The sequence below is a fragment of the Lichenostomus cassidix genome, chromosome 5 (assembly GCF_008360975.1).
Source record: "Lichenostomus cassidix isolate B80296 chromosome 5, HeHo_3.0, whole genome shotgun sequence".
NCBI lineage: Eukaryota > Metazoa > Chordata > Aves > Passeriformes > Meliphagidae > Lichenostomus > Lichenostomus cassidix.
This window is the reverse complement of record NC_139486.1, coordinates 45,452,953-45,470,566: the sequence shown is the minus strand read 5'-3', so window position 1 is coordinate 45,470,566 and position 17,614 is coordinate 45,452,953. Positions and strand designations below refer to the sequence as shown.

The window sequence follows — 17,614 nt, the reverse complement described above, 5'->3', positions numbered from 1 at the left end:
TATCATTCACTGTACACACTAGGCCCAAGAAGCATAATAAAGCTGATATACCAAGTGCTGGTCATTGAGGAGATGCACCACTCTAGATGTCCAGTCTCCCATGGGAACAAGGTCAGGAGAAGTTCTGTATAAACGCAGCAAGCATAAAGCTGCACTTTGCTTCACACTATCCATAGTGTCCCTGCAAGACAAACACACAGATTTAAAATACAGGGGTTAAGGCACAGCAATACCTGCAGGACAGCTTTATGCCAGATTTCATACTGACTCGGCATCCCTGGCCAGGCTGCATATTTTCAACAGAAGTTCACCCAAGTCTTATGCTGAAGTATTTGCTCTTCTTAATTTTTCCAGTAAGCTTATAGTCAAGTTTTCAACTATTGCAGAGGCTACTGGACACTTGCAATGATTCTTTACAACTTGGGAGTGACATTTCACAACTTTTTATGAGAAGTGAAAGTTCATCTCACATCTAATCATAAGAACCAACTTCTTCCAGGCTGACTCGAGTCAAATAGTTAAGGTACACTATCTTAGAAATGTGACCAAAGCTGGATCTCCTGATAGGTCCTGCATGTCAGATAGAAACCATGAACTACCCAACAGCTTCAGCACCCACAGCTGGAATGCGAGTTGGCTGTCCAAGCACACAACCCACAATATCTATCCACTTTGCTATCCCTGCTGCTGGCACAGAAATGGACTATTTTAAGAATGGCATGCACCTATTCTAGTTCAGTGAGCTCCTTTTCACAAAGTAGTCAACTAAGCATTTTGTGTGATGCACAAACAGCTATAAAGTGTACAGAGCACTACCGCTAAAAGTTTTAAGAGACAGATTATAATGTGCAATCTTGGTTAAATGTTCAGAAACCTCTATATTCCCAGTAGAAGTTTAGGCCAGCTATTTCTCATTAATTTATCAGTTTTCCATGAGATCAAATTGCACCTCAGTTAAAAAATGCAAAACAAAACAAAACCATGAACCTATTCCTCCCCTCTCTACTTTATATTTAAGCCAAGAGAGCTACACTGAAGTTGCAAATGTAATTGACAAGGTTACTTCTGCCCAAGCCACTTAGCTAGGACAAGCACACAAACGTATTTTTTATATATTATCTTAGAAATGCAGAAGAAATGAGACCCTGAAGACTTATCTCAGAACATAAACACAGCTCTAAGATTAAATAAGTCTGAACTGAAGGTGCTGTGCTTGATTAGTGACCTTAAGTGAAACTTTTAGAACTTTTTAAGTTAAAAAGTCTATCTTATTAAAATCCATGACTCATCACTGCAGTGTTGTCTCCACTATGCAACATGGAGATCAGCACGTGGCAAGGGCAGTGGCTTGACATTTACAGCATTAGTACAGTTCTTATACCGCATGTCACTTTCTATAGTAATGTAAGACATTTGTTTGTCACACAAAGATTCATGCATGTTCTAAAACATTTCATATCCATGAGTCTGAATGCACTGTTTGCACTTGAACATTTTAAGTTTCAAAATAAATTAGTCCTGAAGTCCAACTTTACATTTACTTAACTAGAAACATTTGCCAGGTCTGTTTAGAAACTTTCAGCTATACAAACGTTAGAAAGCTGGTGGTGACTATTTGCCATTTACATGAATTACTGTTTACATGGCTAAGAGAGGAAGCAAGAAAGCGCACAAATCAGTATTATCACATTCCTAATGAAGTCAGTGTATTTACATAAGAACTTCAATTTATAACAAAGTTTGTAGTATAAACATCTATTTAGGTTGTTTTTTTGGTTTTCTTTTTTAATCAGGAGAGGTAAGAAAAGTAAAACATACATATTTCAGGGATATTCAGTACCACAGATTTATCCAAAAGAAAAATCAGATCACAAAAATGCTGTAAAAGCCTATTCAAGATACTGACAACATTAATTTCCATGTATTTCTACACTCCTACAAGCAACTCCACACTCAGGCAAGCCAAAGCACCTGCAGCTACTGAACGGTCACTATTTCTTCTGCAAGCCCAGGGCTGTACAGCCCTAAGCATGGATTAATCTGCTGCAATGGGACTAAGTTGCTGAAAAGTTTATTGGTGTTGTATTTGAAAGAGGCATATCATACCTACCCAGCCACAAGTATTTTGGGAATTTCTCCAGCAAATGCTTCTGCCATCTCCCGGCTGCCCACATTGGCAATGCAGTGCAGAGCAAGGCCCATGAAGGTGGGGTTCCGGCTGGCCAGGTCGTTCTTGATGGCATTGTTTATCAGGCGAATGAGCTCGCTGTTAGAGTTCACCAGCACGGAGATGAAGAGATAGCCCTGTAAGTCACCAAATGGAAAATTTAGTTTAGATGGCTTGATTTATTGTGGCATTAACAGAAAACACGTTTTCTTTGACACATACAGTTAGTTCTCTCCAATACCACATGGGCACAAATGGGTATTTAGATACAGCGAAGGCTAGAAAGATTAAGTGAATTGAACAAAAACGAGTAAGTTCAGTGTTACCCTAATTATCTGGTTTTAAGTGTTTTATCAGTCTGTTTTGGCATATTCTCAAAAGATCATTGTAGATGAACAGGGGCAAATCAAGACATTGGCTTATTACCTAAATACTAGTAAGTTACATGCACCTGATAAACACCTTACCTGGGAAGAAGGAAAGAGATATTCTGAAAATTAAAAGGTTACTTACCTTTAAATGCAAGACTCAAGGCTGTTTCTTAACAAGAGTAATAATTTTATGCAGAGTGCACATTTCAGTGTTTGCAATTAGTTCAAGACTCTCTGTGCCCAAAGGTGTTTAGACTTCAGAATCACTGCTAGAGCCAAAATAAGGCTTTAAGCCAGGGCAGGGGGAATGAAGCAAAATTCTTTAGAGACTCCACAGCTGAGGCAGGATATTAGACAGACCAGCTTATCTTTAATAGAGACCAAGTTACTCACAATTTGTTTCTCTGTATATCTATTGGAACTGAGCAGGTTTACAGCCTCCATGTGACCAAAGTCAATATCATGCCCCAGGAGAAAGATGAAGAGCAGTTTGCAGACATATTTTTTCTTACTGTAACCATCCAGAGCCTTGTCACCTGAAAAGCAAGGAAACAAACAACAATTAAGCTTATGTTGAACCTAGACCTGGTTACCTAGTGTTAATTCTATCTACCATTATCTATATCTGAAAGGATGGTCATGAAATAAAGCTATCATCCAGTCCTTGAAGTATCCTGCAGTGTCCTTAAAGTATGTTCTTACTAAGAGGTAGTGCGTGTGTGTTTGCTCCATTTTGATTTTCCTGCTTCTGTTAAGAGCATTTATGTCTTCCATACAGGTTCTCCTCTTAAACCAATTATCAAACCTTTATCCCAGTAACACACTTCCACATACACCAATGTGGAGAACTCAGTAGCAACAAAAACACCCCAGCAAGTTGTTTTACAAAGATCAGGTGACAATGGTATATCCCAAAGACCCAAAGAAACACATGAAATGAGATTACCATGAGAATTTTAAAGTTTTTGTAAAATGAAAGTATTCACAAGTGTTCCAGTTTTAGAAGAAAAATGTACCGTAAATAGGTCTGGCCATATGTTGCAGTACTGCTGATTTAAGAAGCTTGCAAAAGTGATGTGGAGCAGTGCATCTTCCAGTTCACTGGGAGACCACTGCTTTTCCTGAAGGGAAGAGCTACATATGAACATAACACTTTCTGTGTTACATTCTTTCCCTACTTCAAATCAGGAAATAAAGGAGTATCCAGTTAATCAGGCAAGACTAAATGCTAGATAATTCAGTCACAGTAGCTAAATTTTGATAGATAGGTACTGCTGCCTAAAAGGGTATATAAGCTCCTTTGCCTCAGCATTCTGGGCCCAGAAAAACTGATCTGTCACATTAAGTGTGTATTCCTTAGTGATGGACAAATTTAGCCAGAACAGCACTCATACACTAAAGCTTCAGTAAGATATCCCTTACTCATTGCCCTTACCAATAAAAGCTCTAAGCTCCCTTTTCTTTTTCAACTTGAGATTTATATAATAGGCAGCTAAATATAAAATAGTCTTAATAGTACAGAAGTTGCTCCTTCTTCCTTCTCATGAATTGATGCAGAGGCATATCAAATTTTCAACATCACATGTATCTACTCCTCTGGATTTCACACTACATTCATGGACTGGATAAAAACCAAGGAAACTTTACCACTAACAAACTTAGAGCTAGATGGTCTTCATTCATGCCTTACCATGTGTGAAGGTATGTAACAGTAGTGAACCAACAGAAAGCATTCTGGTCCACAGGCTGCAACTATGCATTTTGGGGGTTGCTCTCTATTTTGACCCTAGAAACTTTTTACTTAGTCTTATTTCAACTGAGTTAAGTTTAATAAGTTAAGTGTCTATTTTAATGCAGACAATGATACCCTTCTAATTTGAGGTTTTTGGCACTGTTGATTTTTTTTAACTGGCACAGACAGTGCATCACTTGCCAACAAAAACCTTCACCTTAAAGCTATTTTTATGTTGTGCAAAGAGGAGCTGTCTTCAGGTCCATACTTCAGACGCCAAAATATGTCACATTTTACTTCAATAGAGGAAGCAGCACTACTGAAGATGCCCATGACAGTGAAATACTGCTATACTGGATCCTGTCAACATCCTCTGACAACAGCCAGCTCTGCAGAAGGCTGCCCGAAGACATGTTTTCTTCAAGCCACTTTTACAATTTGCTGCCATAAGGCTCATTTCCTGCTGAGTCAACAAATAAATGCAGGGAATTTTGCTTTCCTAGACAGCGGAATTACTGTTAGAAGAACCAGAGTGAAACATCCAGTGGGAAATCTTTTTTTCCCCCTTCTTTGGAAGCAATACGGCCAGAGGAAAGAGGAAATAGTCAACAATGTCTGTCCATCTGCTGTGACCTTCAAACTATGACTTAAACAGCAATGGAGTGTTCTGTATAAATGCTTCCTGTTACACTATTTTCCCAAAAAAATGGCACTCAAGAGCAGAAGCTTCTTCCTTATCCACCACGGCAGGGGGATGCAGATTAAAGATACCTTTCCTTAGGAATGGCAAGGAAAAAACCCAAAAACAAAACACAGGAAAAGGCAGAGTGATAGCTTTAGTTTTCTAATATTTTTTCAGCTGCTTAAGAAGAGTTTCAGTAAACTCTTAATATTTGATTTTAATTGGTCATCTACATGAGATCCAGAGACAAAAGAAATAATCAGTGAATGAACCAGTGGCACTTTACATTACCTAAAAACTATTCCAGCTCCTGACAAGTCCGCTATTCCTAAGTGACCAATGAAACGAACAGGTGATGCTCAATACTATCAACAGATACTATTATGATTCACAGAAGGGGGCACTACATAAGCTGAAACCATTTTAGTCAGTGATACCCTCGTGGCCAAGCTCTACATAACTGAGGGCCTACTATGGTATTGGATAGCATTAGTATCATTAGTTATTTCTGTGAGATTCATATACACCAAAAGACATCAGAAAGTAGCTTTCACAGGAACTTTACCAGAGGTGAAGACACACCAACCACCCTCCAAGACCGAATTCAGAGCAGGCCAAGAGGCTGAACTCAAGCTGCCTATTAGTATACAATCCCTCAGCAATATACAAAAGTTAGAAATATTAAATCTTATCTCTTACGTTCTCAAATAACTCTGTGACACCAGAAGGGGAGTACAGAATACTGCAACCCAATTGCTTAACAAAAAACATAGGCACAAGAAAATATGCCTATTCGAAAGCACATCAAGTTTCACAAGCTATTTGTCATGGTTTAGCAATTCCTTTTTTAGGTTTAGGACTCAGCCATTTAAAACATTATATCCTTCCAAGATACCAATGTTTTAAGAGCTCAGATTAGCAAGGTCCTTGGATCTCAGGGTATTTGAAGAATTTTTGATAAAAGCTATGCCATGCAATCAAGCACACAATACATCACCCTCCTACTAACAAGCAGCTTCCTCCTCCACCATGTGGTATCAAAGAAAAATATTGTAAAATCAGTACCTGAAATACCTGTTCTGAAGACAGAGAAAAGCTACACTTACTGCTTTCAAAACCTCCTGTTCCCTGTATACAGAACTGAAGGCAGTGTCACAGTTCTCAGGCAAGCTGATAAACTAGGCCAAGTTACAGTTAGTAAAGCTGTTCTTCAAAGTCTTAGTTCCCAGCAATAACAGAATACTGGGTTAAAAAAATTATTATTTAATTATCTGAGAAATTTGAAAAAAGAGCACTTCAGTCAAAGGTCTCACAGCAGTTGTCTAACTCCTGCTATGTTTTGAAGAAGTCTGTGACTTGGATTTTTATTGAAATTTTAACTATTCCTCTCCCTTCCATATCGCATTTACAAAGAGCTATGAAGGTTCTATTTCAAACATTAATAACAAGTCTCATTGCTTAAGTATGTGCTAAAATAGTACAGCTTCCCCCAGTCCCAAGCAAACATCCGAGCAAGAGCAGAAGGAAATGTCACATGTTCTGTTATCTTTATTGCAATACACAATCATTTCTTTTAACTCAGCTCATTTTCAAATGCTTTTGGGAACATTTGCAAGTGCTGCAAATCAAGTCAGCAGAAACAGGAAGGATTCACAATACATGTCAGCAGGTTTTGAGCACAGTGGGCATTTCAAAGGCTACTTGCTTTCCCTGAAAAATTTATTAGTTATTTTGCTAAAAGAAAAATTGTTAACGGCTGATCAACAATGAGTACTATTAAGAAATAATTACTACTTCAACATTTCTGTTTACACCTCTCTAGCATTTCAACGCAGAAATTTTGGTTTTCATTGCTCATATATATCTTTCACGTAGCCATCTGAAAAAAAAAAGATAAGGCAAGAAAGTATTGTAAGACCCTTTGGCACCCAGGTAGCACCCTCCAGCTCTAGTTTGGAACATCAGTTAAAAAACAGCAGCCGCTTTCCACACAAACTCAGCGTACTTAAAAGCCAGTGTGTTGCACTGCTACTGAGCCTGCTACCAGCCAGAGGGGTCAAGAAAGCAGTTTAGTTCTTGAGATGTTCACTGGGGGGTAGATAAGGAAGTCTGACAAGTCTAATCTCACTAGCTTTCACACAGCTGATTGCTACCTTAAAATCTTACTTTTAAAACCACAGTAATGGCTTGCACAAAACAGAATGGACAACACTGTTGCTTTGCTTCCTTCCTAGGCTGACGCTGACCTCCGTTCATGCAGCTGGCTGCAATCAAGAGATATACTGTATCAGAACGCCACTACTAGCTTAGAGGCTAAGAAACGTGAATTTGAATTTTATGAACACAACTACACTTTAAGATCTGTATTTCTGTAGGAGTGACAGTCCAAGCCTTCTACATCAAACGCTGAGTATTTGTGGCAAACAACCAATACAAATATATAAACTAGTATTTAGTTACCATACTACTAGCATCAGAGCAAAGTATTATTAAATCAGCCCTACAACTCAGGTCATATTTGAAGCCTGATTTTACTTCCAACAATTCAGTTTGTAAGTGAAGACACTTTATGATTTTATTGTCTGATTGCCTTCACACTTGATCAGAAGACAGTGTGACTAAGCAGGCCCATCTTAAATATAAAGCCTATGCTTTCACAGCCTGCCAGAAAAGCAATTTACTGAATATACTGTTGCACAGTTTAAAACAGGTATTTAGAGCCTTATCTTAACTTCCTCCAAGGGGTTACCCTGTATTTTGGGACAATATAGAGAAGACTTGGAAGAATAAGAAGACAATAGAGAAGAATATGGAACAAAAAAAAGTCAGATGAAGAAAAAACAGGAAAAAAAAAAAAAGGCAGCAATTAACAACTGACATTGTTGGCACTTCTGCACAAGCCAAAAAGATACGCAAACATGTCTGAAATCTAGCAGCCACTCTTGTAACACAACCCTATTAAGCAATCAAAACAAAACTAAATTCTAATGCCACAGCAGGAAAAAAAGAACAAGTCTGACTCAAGCAGATGACAAAGTTCCTCTGACCGTGAAAACAGCTTATAGATTTGTGGGCAGCTTCATTAATGCACAAATTCTGGTCTGAGAGATCAAAGTGATACAACTATTTAATAAACTGGATATTTTTTCACTCCCCAAGCAGTTACTGCTCTGACAGTGAGACTTTCAGTTTGGCTCAAGCATGGGAGCAAAATCAGCTTACAGTCTGAACATGTAAAGCAAAAGGAATAACATCTCCATACTTAACTCCTACAACTTCTCCTTTATCACACCGGTGTGGTTTCTCTCTACAACATTCTTCTTATCTCGGTTAATGCAGAAGCATTTCAAGCAACCGTCAAGGACACAGTGAGCTCAGCAATGGAGCTTCCTCATGCTTAGACAAGAGACACAGTCACTTTAAGTACAGCAATTCTAAATTCCTGCTGAGCTTGATGCACAAAAGCTAGATCAGAATCCAAAGCCATTGCACAAGTTCCATCAGTTCTAGTATTGCTTGCCCAGAGATGTGAAACCTTATCCCAGCCTGTTAAATACAAGGGTATTATTTCAAACAGCAGGTTACCCAAACATAAGGCAGCTAACAGGCTTGACAGCTACTCGCACAATAGAACAGAAGTAGAAATACTTAGGCTCTGTCTGTAACAGTATAAGAATATACCTTGCAAGCTACATGGCATGGGGGCCCAGACACTGCAGTAGAGTATACTGAAGCCCAGAGGTGTACCAGACTCCTACGCTAGTGTCAAGCAAGAAGTTCCCTGTCAAGAGGTCTCATTTCTTAGTGAGATCTTTCCCTGGTTCCAGTCATGCAGTCTGTCCAAAAGCTGCATCTTTGGCCAGGTATGGCCAGTAACTAAGGGCAACAGTATTCACCACAGGTATTTAGCAAGGAACTCCATCTTAAGTTCACAATCACATATTTGTCTTAATCCAAACTATTTAAAAACAGTTTAAAAGTCAGAGCTATGTTAAAAGCTGAGTTAAACTGAATGACCTCCATTTAAACCAAGAAAAAAATGCATATGAAGGTCTCTTAATTTTTATATAGCTCTTCTGCATGGAAGAACCACACAGCATGAAGCCTATGTGGGACTTCTGCAGCACAAAGATATCACAGCTATCAGCTCCTCACACTCTCAAGGCCTCAAGCAGTTACACAGCAAGTTGTCTAAACTCAACTTTTTCCAAATTGTGACATTTATGTTTTTGCTCAGGTTTCATTGAATTACTGTCTTCAGGTAATTAAAATTTTGCACCCAAAATCCACACAGATTTAGTAACAAAGTAACCATAATGAAGATCAACTACAGGAATGTTTAGTCATCTTTCACTCAAGCTACTGAATGAGCATATACTGACCTTTGCTCAAAACTATTTAAATAGTGCTTAAAGGATGCTACACAAGGCATGTAGGCTAAAGTTATGACACTACTTTGCTGAAAGAACCTCTATTCTCTGGTCATGGCCTGACTCATGGTTCTAGAAAGCCATAGATTCCTATGACAATTTCTCCCTTACTTCAAAAGTAAGCAAAGAATTAACTGTTCATGTACTTTTACCTATTTTTCTAAGTGAAAAATGTAAACACAGAGGCATGTGATGGCTTCTCAAAATGTAGTAACAGATCATACAAAGTTCAGGAAAGCTACTTATTAACGCTTTGAGTATTCCAAACAGATATGCTAGTCTAAGCCAGGACGGCCAACTAAAGTAAAGGAATTTACTACAAATCCAGCAGATTCTGAAGGCACACAGACAACCTCCACATTGCAATGCCTTATCTAACTACACACACAGCCCCATAGCTATTTAAACAGAACTTGCCACAGCCACTACTGTTGTAACTCCATTTAAAAACATCCCAACTACCCCTCAGAATCTTTAAAATTCAAAACCAGGTACACACCTTCAATACAGCTAACAGCATGAGTTTTACGCTGTGCTGTTTAAAAGTGAATTGCTGCCTCTTGGAATTAGTTACTGCATATCCTTTGTTTCATTTGAATAATTTGTACTGCTGTTGCTTGTGGTCAGGATGTATAGCTTCATCAACTACACATTTTCATCTTAATTCTGCTAGAAGACAGTCTAACCTGTTACTTCAATAAAGGGCTCGGGGCTGAAGAGGGGAGAAGGAAGAAAAGTTTAAACAGATTCTGTTTTACTGGAAATAATCATGTCCACCCATGTTCCTTCAAACTATCCACAGCCTCACAGCCTTCTGTAAGCAAACAGGCTGAGTAGTCACATGGTAAGACACAAATTATTAGAAATAGTTTGTGACCAGTAGCCCAGTTCTTTGGTAGAGGAGGGAATTTGCTTCTTTTATGGCTACGAATCATAGAACTGTCAGAAAGTTCTGTAGAGAGAACATTTTTGACAGTTATTCTAAGAGAATGAGCTAGACTTTTGCTTCGGTCTGCAGTTGACAAAAAAAGTCCAAACCTGGAAAAACAAAACCCCATAAAAGAATGTCATATGGAAATACATATAGTTTAGTATGAACAAGTCACTTACCCTTAAATTTTGACCGAATGTTTGCTAGTTCTTTATTTATCCTCTTTATCTCCGCTTCTTTACTTTTACCTGAAATGAAAAGAAGATGTGTCAGGACACAGTGCTTTGGACATCTCTCTGCCACCCTAAGCATTTTTTCACCCAACCAGAAACACACATTTGTGAACATGCAAGTATCAGGAGGAGTTGTTATTCTCTCTTTCCTGCATTGGAACTAAAGGCAAACAGATGTAACTTAAGCATCACTTTAAAGGGGAATTTGAGAAACTCTAAGGACCTCCCTGTTTCAAGGAGCTTTGCAGACTTTAGACAGTGTCACTTGCATATAACCTGAGATGCCACTGTTACTGACTTTCACAAACTCTCCAGCTTTTCTGTTCCTGAAACTGCTCAGAGGAAAGTGAATTTTACTTGCTATGGGATTACGAAGTTGACAGTGGTTTGAAGGAAAAGAATCTCTTAAGTGCAATCTTATAAAGAAGCAGGTCATGTTATTCCTCACCTTAAGGACAAACCAATTTATTGTTTCTCTATTGAACGGTCATGCAGTTCAACAGCTTTCAAAACATACTTAATACACTGAAGAGGAAACGCAGCAAACTCTCAAGGAGTCCAAACACTCAAGACCTCACACAGTTAGAATACAAGTTCAGACTTTCAATGTACCTCATGAAAGTCATATGAAAACCAGAAATATTTAAAATTCACATTTTATTACATGACTTTGCAACATTACACTTCTCAGCACCATCAGTATTTCGTACCAACTTCTGATTCCAAGAATAGGTAGTGGGATTTCTAGTACCAATTCAAGTTACATAGTCAGAAAAACAGCTGCAGTTTAAATTTGATAATGCAAACTTATTCAAGCAATATTTGCATAGCTCAAATCAAAGGAGCAATGCAACTCTTTTGCATTTCAGTTTTTGGTGACTGAGATTCTACAGAGGTCTGGATCCATTGTCTCCTACACAAGTAGGAGCACAGAAGGGTAAAACAGTCAACTCAGGCATTTGTGATTGGTTGCTTATCTTTTGAGGGAAGCAAGTGAAGTGCACTTCAGCAGTGCAGAACTAGCCATTTAGTTCTGTTGTTAATTGTCCTGCACCTACTCAAACTTCCAAGAAGTCTGAAACTTTTGTTCATTTTCCAAGCGTTTCAAGCGTTCCAAAACATCACCTAGCAGCAGAAAATGACAGCTTCCTTCCCTCGTCATCACATGTATTTGGCTACAAGGTTATGAGTAAAAGTCTCCTAGCCCTGGTTCAAAATGGTCCAACCTTAGGAGCAGTAGGGTCACATGCCCTGCATTCACCCCAGGCTTTTCCACACACCACTGGGATCACAACTACAGCCACAAATGTGCAAGAAGGGGATGTGACAAAGCTTGAAGAGCAGATCATGACCAGCACTCCAAAGTACCTCCAATTTCACCCCTTTCTTCAATAGAAACAACTCACAGCATTTAAATATTCCACTGTAGTCCCATGTCCAAATGCCTGTGTCACCCAATGACTGTTAATCCTCCCTTTACAATTCCGAAGTTGCTCTTACAGCAAGCCCCACGAAAGGTGATGAAGTAACTCAAGGAAACAAGTGCCTTAGGATAAGCTAAGAGCAAAGTATTTCAAGTATAAGGGAATCCCTTGCCAAGTATAAATGAATACAGATTTTGTAATTTCTTGATTTAGATTCAAAAAAATAAACGGAAGTTATGCACTTCTGAAACCAATTCTTGCGTAAGATGCAGAGAATGGGTTTTTATTAATCTGCCTCTAACAATGGCCACAAGAGAACAGACACAGAGCAGCCACAGCACACTGTACAAACAGAAATGTCAGGCCCAAAATAGATGCAACTACTTCAGTTTGCCTTGTCATTTTAACAAAATACCTACGGACCCCACATATTTGCTTAAAATGGAATTTTTCCATTCTACAACAGTGTTTTGTAACAGACAGTGCTCAAAAGAATGAAGTGCAGGGTGCCTTGGCAGGTATTCCACAGGGCAAAAAAACCAACCCACAACTTCAGAGATCAATAATTTACAATACCTGTTCTGAAACATAAATTGTAGTTGCTATCTGTATGCATCTTGATTTCCAGACAATGCAGAAGATAATGTGCACAGTTTTAATTTGACCTAGAAATTCCAATCGATTTCTAGAATGGCAAGGCTAGAGAACACAGTATACTTCCTTCAGTTTATACAGATGCATGTGTTGGAATCACAAAGTTTAACCAGCTTTCACTAATAATGCAACACATTATGAGTTTTGTTCTAATTTAACCTGTCAACCTAAAGAAAGCCGGTTTCAAAGCAGTAACACTATTTATTGTGTAAATGAGCAGCAAGTCGTACAATCTAAGACCTGAAGTGTCTTCCTTTATAGATTTTAGATTTGTCTTAATTGCATTATTTGTCCTGTGCACACAGCAGATACTCCAGGGTTTGCTTCTAAGGCACTTGTCAACAGCATTAGGAGTTCATTACTACACTGAAGCAAGTTGTTTGCTCCAGGGTCCATCCTCTGAGGACAGGGGGCCACAGTAATGTACACCAAAAGGGTACAACTCTTCATGTAAATAAACAACACTCCAATTTTGTAAGCTATTTCTTTTTAACAACGTGAAAACACTTCCCTTATTTTCAGCCATTCATTTGCTCCTGATGAAAATTTTAATTTCCTAAAGCTATTAATTTATTTTCCCTTTTACCATGGGAAGAGCACATCTCATTAAGACATAACCACCGAATCTGGAGATTTTGTACTTAATTTACATTAACAGGGCAGAGAACATAGACCTCAGTCTGGGACATTGCTAGCCTGAGCAGGATATTTGGTCATTTAAATTTAGAAACTAGGTCTCTGCTCTGTACCTTTACCTTACGTTTCTAAGGAAAGTGAATTGCAGTACTTACTTTGAATTATCAGAAACTTTTTCCCTAACCTCAGCAAGTGTGGTAATAACCACTGATGTTAAAAATGGGGTGAGGAAAGGGGAACAAAAACACATATCAGCCAGCTTTTCTTATCCAAGATGAAATCAAGACCATCTTTTACTTTTTTTAAATCACCAAAACCTCTTGGCAAACCTTTCAAGCAGCATTATTTAACTGATATGCTCACAGATTACCAATTACTGCCAGAAATTTGGTTCTTTGTGTCCAAAGCAAGTAAGAGAGCATTAAGCAAAGCCTGACTAAAATACTTCAGGAATTTGTGAAGTCAGCACCTTTGGTAGAAATAGTCTGCAGGCTCAGCAACACAAACATGGAAATCCCACCCCCATGCACACAGCTGTAGCAGTGAGATGACAGGAACACCCATAGTCACGTCTGAAGGTTTATTCACTCAAATTTTAAATCTTGCTTAGCATATGAACAAAAGCCTGTTTTGAATAAATCCTTCAGGCTGTTCTATTTTGAATGCAATATATGATCTCATCCAGACCTTGACCAAACATCAATAGCATAGAAACTAGCTGGTGATAAAAGTTTAATTCCATATATTGGAAATCACATTGAACAATTCAGTTGTCTCTTTATTACTGATTACAGTCTAAGCATGCCTGCAGTTGTAGTTTTAGAAAACAGCACCAGCACATCAAATGTTAAATGTCACTGAGGACACTCGTAAAAATGCTGAGGATAACTCACAAGTTAAAACCAGGCTGAAATATCTAACCCCAAATTTCATCAACTCCAGTAGTTATACTGCATGGTAACCTTATTTAAACATGATTAACTGCTTATATTAGAGAATGACAAAGCAAAACAAAATCTCACAGCGGAAGGCAGCTTCAGTTGTAAAGGACGAAAGATAACAGAAGTATCATAAACAAGGACCAATTTTTAGCTAGATCTTCTGTCCCACTAAATGCAGGAGTGAGGACACTGTTAAAATGTGTTTGATTAACTGAGACGTTTTCATCACATTACTCTGACTTGCCAACGCACACTGAGTAATTTCTATATGCATATTTTATTTTTACCATTACTCGAAACACTCAAGTAGCCTTTAGGAGAGTGAAAAAGGAAGATGATCGCTGAAGGAGTGCAATGCTGCAGTGTCCTAGGTTGCAATATTGATGTAGTTAAGTATTCTATTACCACCAGCTGTGGGCCATTAGCTGCTATCACCCACTCCGGATGACAGGCAATGGGCCATCCGTTAGCTATTATCACTTGCTAATGACCCACCCCGCATGACAGGCAATGAGCCATCAGAGACCCACCGTGTGACTCATAGACTTATCTCATCCCATTGTGAGATGCTCTGCCGAGGAGGGAGGAGCCAGGTGTTCCCACCTGGATATAACCTGGCCTTAGAACTGCCTGAGCTAGCCCTGTCTACTGGGTTCCCAGAAGACCAGAGCTACTACTGGATCTTCAGCTGGAGACTAGACCTTCACAAGATCACCGCTTCAACTGGACTACTTCAGTTGAACTGCTACTACCACCCTAACAGGGTGTTAGGTTGTATCTGACTTTGTCAGTGCTTTTCCTTGTATTATTTCACTTTTTTTTTTAATTTCAGTCTTGACTTGTGATCTCTCACTGGTTTGTTTCCAAACCAACACATATTTTGGCGCCCAACGTGGGGCACGACCTGGGGAAACGCAGAAATCCTATCACCATGATGCTCAGCTTATCTATATAGGTGCTTTATCTCGCTCTCTATATCTTTCCTCAAATGGGAAGCTATCTGCCCGTCGTATTGCTCTTGTTACGATCAGGGCATAGCATGAAAATTGCTCTATTGGTTTATTATGCCTATTGCATAGTAACCTGTGAAGCAATAAACACCATTCGTTATATATACTCGACTTTGTCTGCCTGGCCTAACCTGAGCTGCTCCATCTGGGACCTCCTCAGCAATCGCACCCACCCTCTGGGGCTAGGAGGAGAGAGCGGTTTCTTCCAGCCTTTCAGGTCAGGCACAGCCGTTTTTGAGGATATTGAGTTCTCTCTAGATGTTAGGGATAGCATAATGTTTTTGTCAGTTCTGTTCTCTTTGACCAGCACCGTGTACCTCATGCTGAAGATCAGAACATTATTTTGTCTTCTTGAGGAGAAACAAAGCAAATCAGAACAGCCGAAGCCTGTAGCAGTTGCCCCCGTCCAAAAAAAGAAATCCAAGAGCAAATCAGTCCGCATAGCGACTGATGAGGATGCGGCAGGACCATCTCACCAAGCAGAAGAGACAGAGCCGGAGATTATCACTCGCTCTCTGTCCCTGGGGGAGCTGCGTGACCTACGGAGGGAATTCACCCGGCAGGCGAACGAGTCCATCTTAACCTGGCTGCTCCGCATCTGGGATGCCGCCGCTAATGACACCATTCTGGACGGAAGTGAGGCCAGGCAACTGGGATCCCTGTCCCAGGATGTGGTCATTGACCAGGGAATTGGGAAAACCCAGGAAACTCTCAGCCTCTGGCGGCGATTGCTGGCGAGTGTACGGGACAGATACCTATGTAAAGAAAACCTCCAAATGCACCAAAGGAAATGGAACACAATAGAACAAAGTATCCGATGCCTGAGAGAATTGGCCGTGCTAGAAATCATTTTCTCAGACAACGAGAGATTCCCCAAGAGCCCAGATAATGTCCGGTGCACTTCACAAATGTAGCTAAGATTCGCGCGGCTCGGACCAGAAATATACTCTCGTTACCTAGCAACACTGCAGTAGAGGGAAAGCGAAGACCAGGTGAGCGTGTTAGCAAACAAACTGAGAATTTATGAGAACACTGTCACCGCCCCACTACGCACCCAGGTCTCATCAGTAGAAACAAACCTGGCCGAGCAAGTCCAGAGCTTAATTGAAGAGAATCAAAAACTAAGGAAAGAGCTCAAAGAAAGATTTTTCCATGCCACACCGAAACCAACCCGAGTCTCTGCCATCAGGAGCAGACATCCCCCAGCCAAAGAAAGAAGACAAACTCCACGACGTGACCTCTGGTTTTTCCTTCAAGAGCATGGGGAAGACATGAGGAAGTGAGATAGGAAACCCACCTCCACCTTAGCAGCCCGGGTACGTGAATTGAAAAAGGAAACATCCACTTCAGGAAGCTCATCTAAGTACAACACTGCCCCAGTCTCTTGTGGACAGAACTCCAGACAGAATAAAAGTGATAATATGACTGATCCGCTTGAAGGGACCTCAGGAACACATTTACAAGAGAAAAACATCGTGCACCAAAAACAAGATTAGAAGAGCCCTGCCTCTAGCCAGGTAGAGGAAAAGGACAATCGGATCTATTGGACTGTGTGGATCCGATGGCCTGGCACGTCTGACCCACAAAGATACACGGCTTTGGTTGATACCGGCGCTCAGTGCACCCTGATACCATCCAGGTATGTGGGGACCGAATCCATTTCTATTTCTGGGGTGACAGGAGGATCCCAGCAGCTGACTGTACTAGAAGCTGAAGTGAGTTTAACTGAGAATGAGTGGCAGAAACACCCCATTGTGACTGGTCCAGACGCCCCATGCATCCTCGGCATAGATTATCTCAAGAGTAGATATTTCAAGGACCCAAAGGGACATCGCTGAGCTTTTGGGATAGCAGCTGTAGAGACAGAAGACATAAGACAACTAAATACCCTGCCTAATCTCTCAGATAACCCGTCTGCTGTAAGACTACTGAGAATTGAAGAACAGCGGATACCAATTGCTACAGCAACAGTGCATCGCCGGCAATACCGCACTGACAGAGACTCTGTGGCCCCCATCCATAAGATGATTCGGAATCTGGAGAGCCAAGGGGTGGTCAGCAAGGCTCACTCACCCTTTAACAGCCCTATATGGCCGGTGCGTAAGTCCAGTAAAGAATAGAAACTGACAGTAGATTACCGTGGCCTAAATGAAGTCACACCACCACTGAGTGCTGCTGTACCGGACATGTTGGAACTTCAGTATGAGCTGGAATCCAAGGCAGCAAAGTGGTATGCAACCATTGATATTGCCAATGCCTTTTTCTCCATTCCTCTGGCAGCAGAGTGCAGGCCTCAGTTTGCTTTCACCTGGAGGGGTGTGCAGTACACATGGAACCGACTGCCCCAGGGGTGGAAGCACAGTCCCACCATCTGCCATGGACTGATCCAGGCTGCACTGGAAA

At 40.2% G+C, this 17,614-nt stretch overlaps 1 protein-coding gene across 4 annotated transcripts in view; it reads right to left on the bottom strand.

The window, feature by feature from the left end:
- Window positions 1-17,614, bottom strand: part of AP2A2 (adaptor related protein complex 2 subunit alpha 2) — a 51,050-nt gene that overhangs the window by 20,874 nt on the left and 12,562 nt on the right. For all 4 annotated transcript variants that reach the window (XM_085062809.1, XM_085062811.1, XM_085062810.1 and 1 more), the window contains exons 2-5: window positions 10,493-10,561; window positions 2,932-3,074; window positions 2,111-2,304; window positions 52-181 (exon numbers count right to left, since the gene is read on the bottom strand). In XM_085062809.1, coding sequence (XP_084918935.1) covers window positions 52-181; window positions 2,111-2,304; window positions 2,932-3,074; window positions 10,493-10,561 — 536 coding nt within the window. The remainder of the gene's footprint in view (window positions 1-51; window positions 182-2,110; window positions 2,305-2,931; window positions 3,075-10,492; window positions 10,562-17,614) is intronic.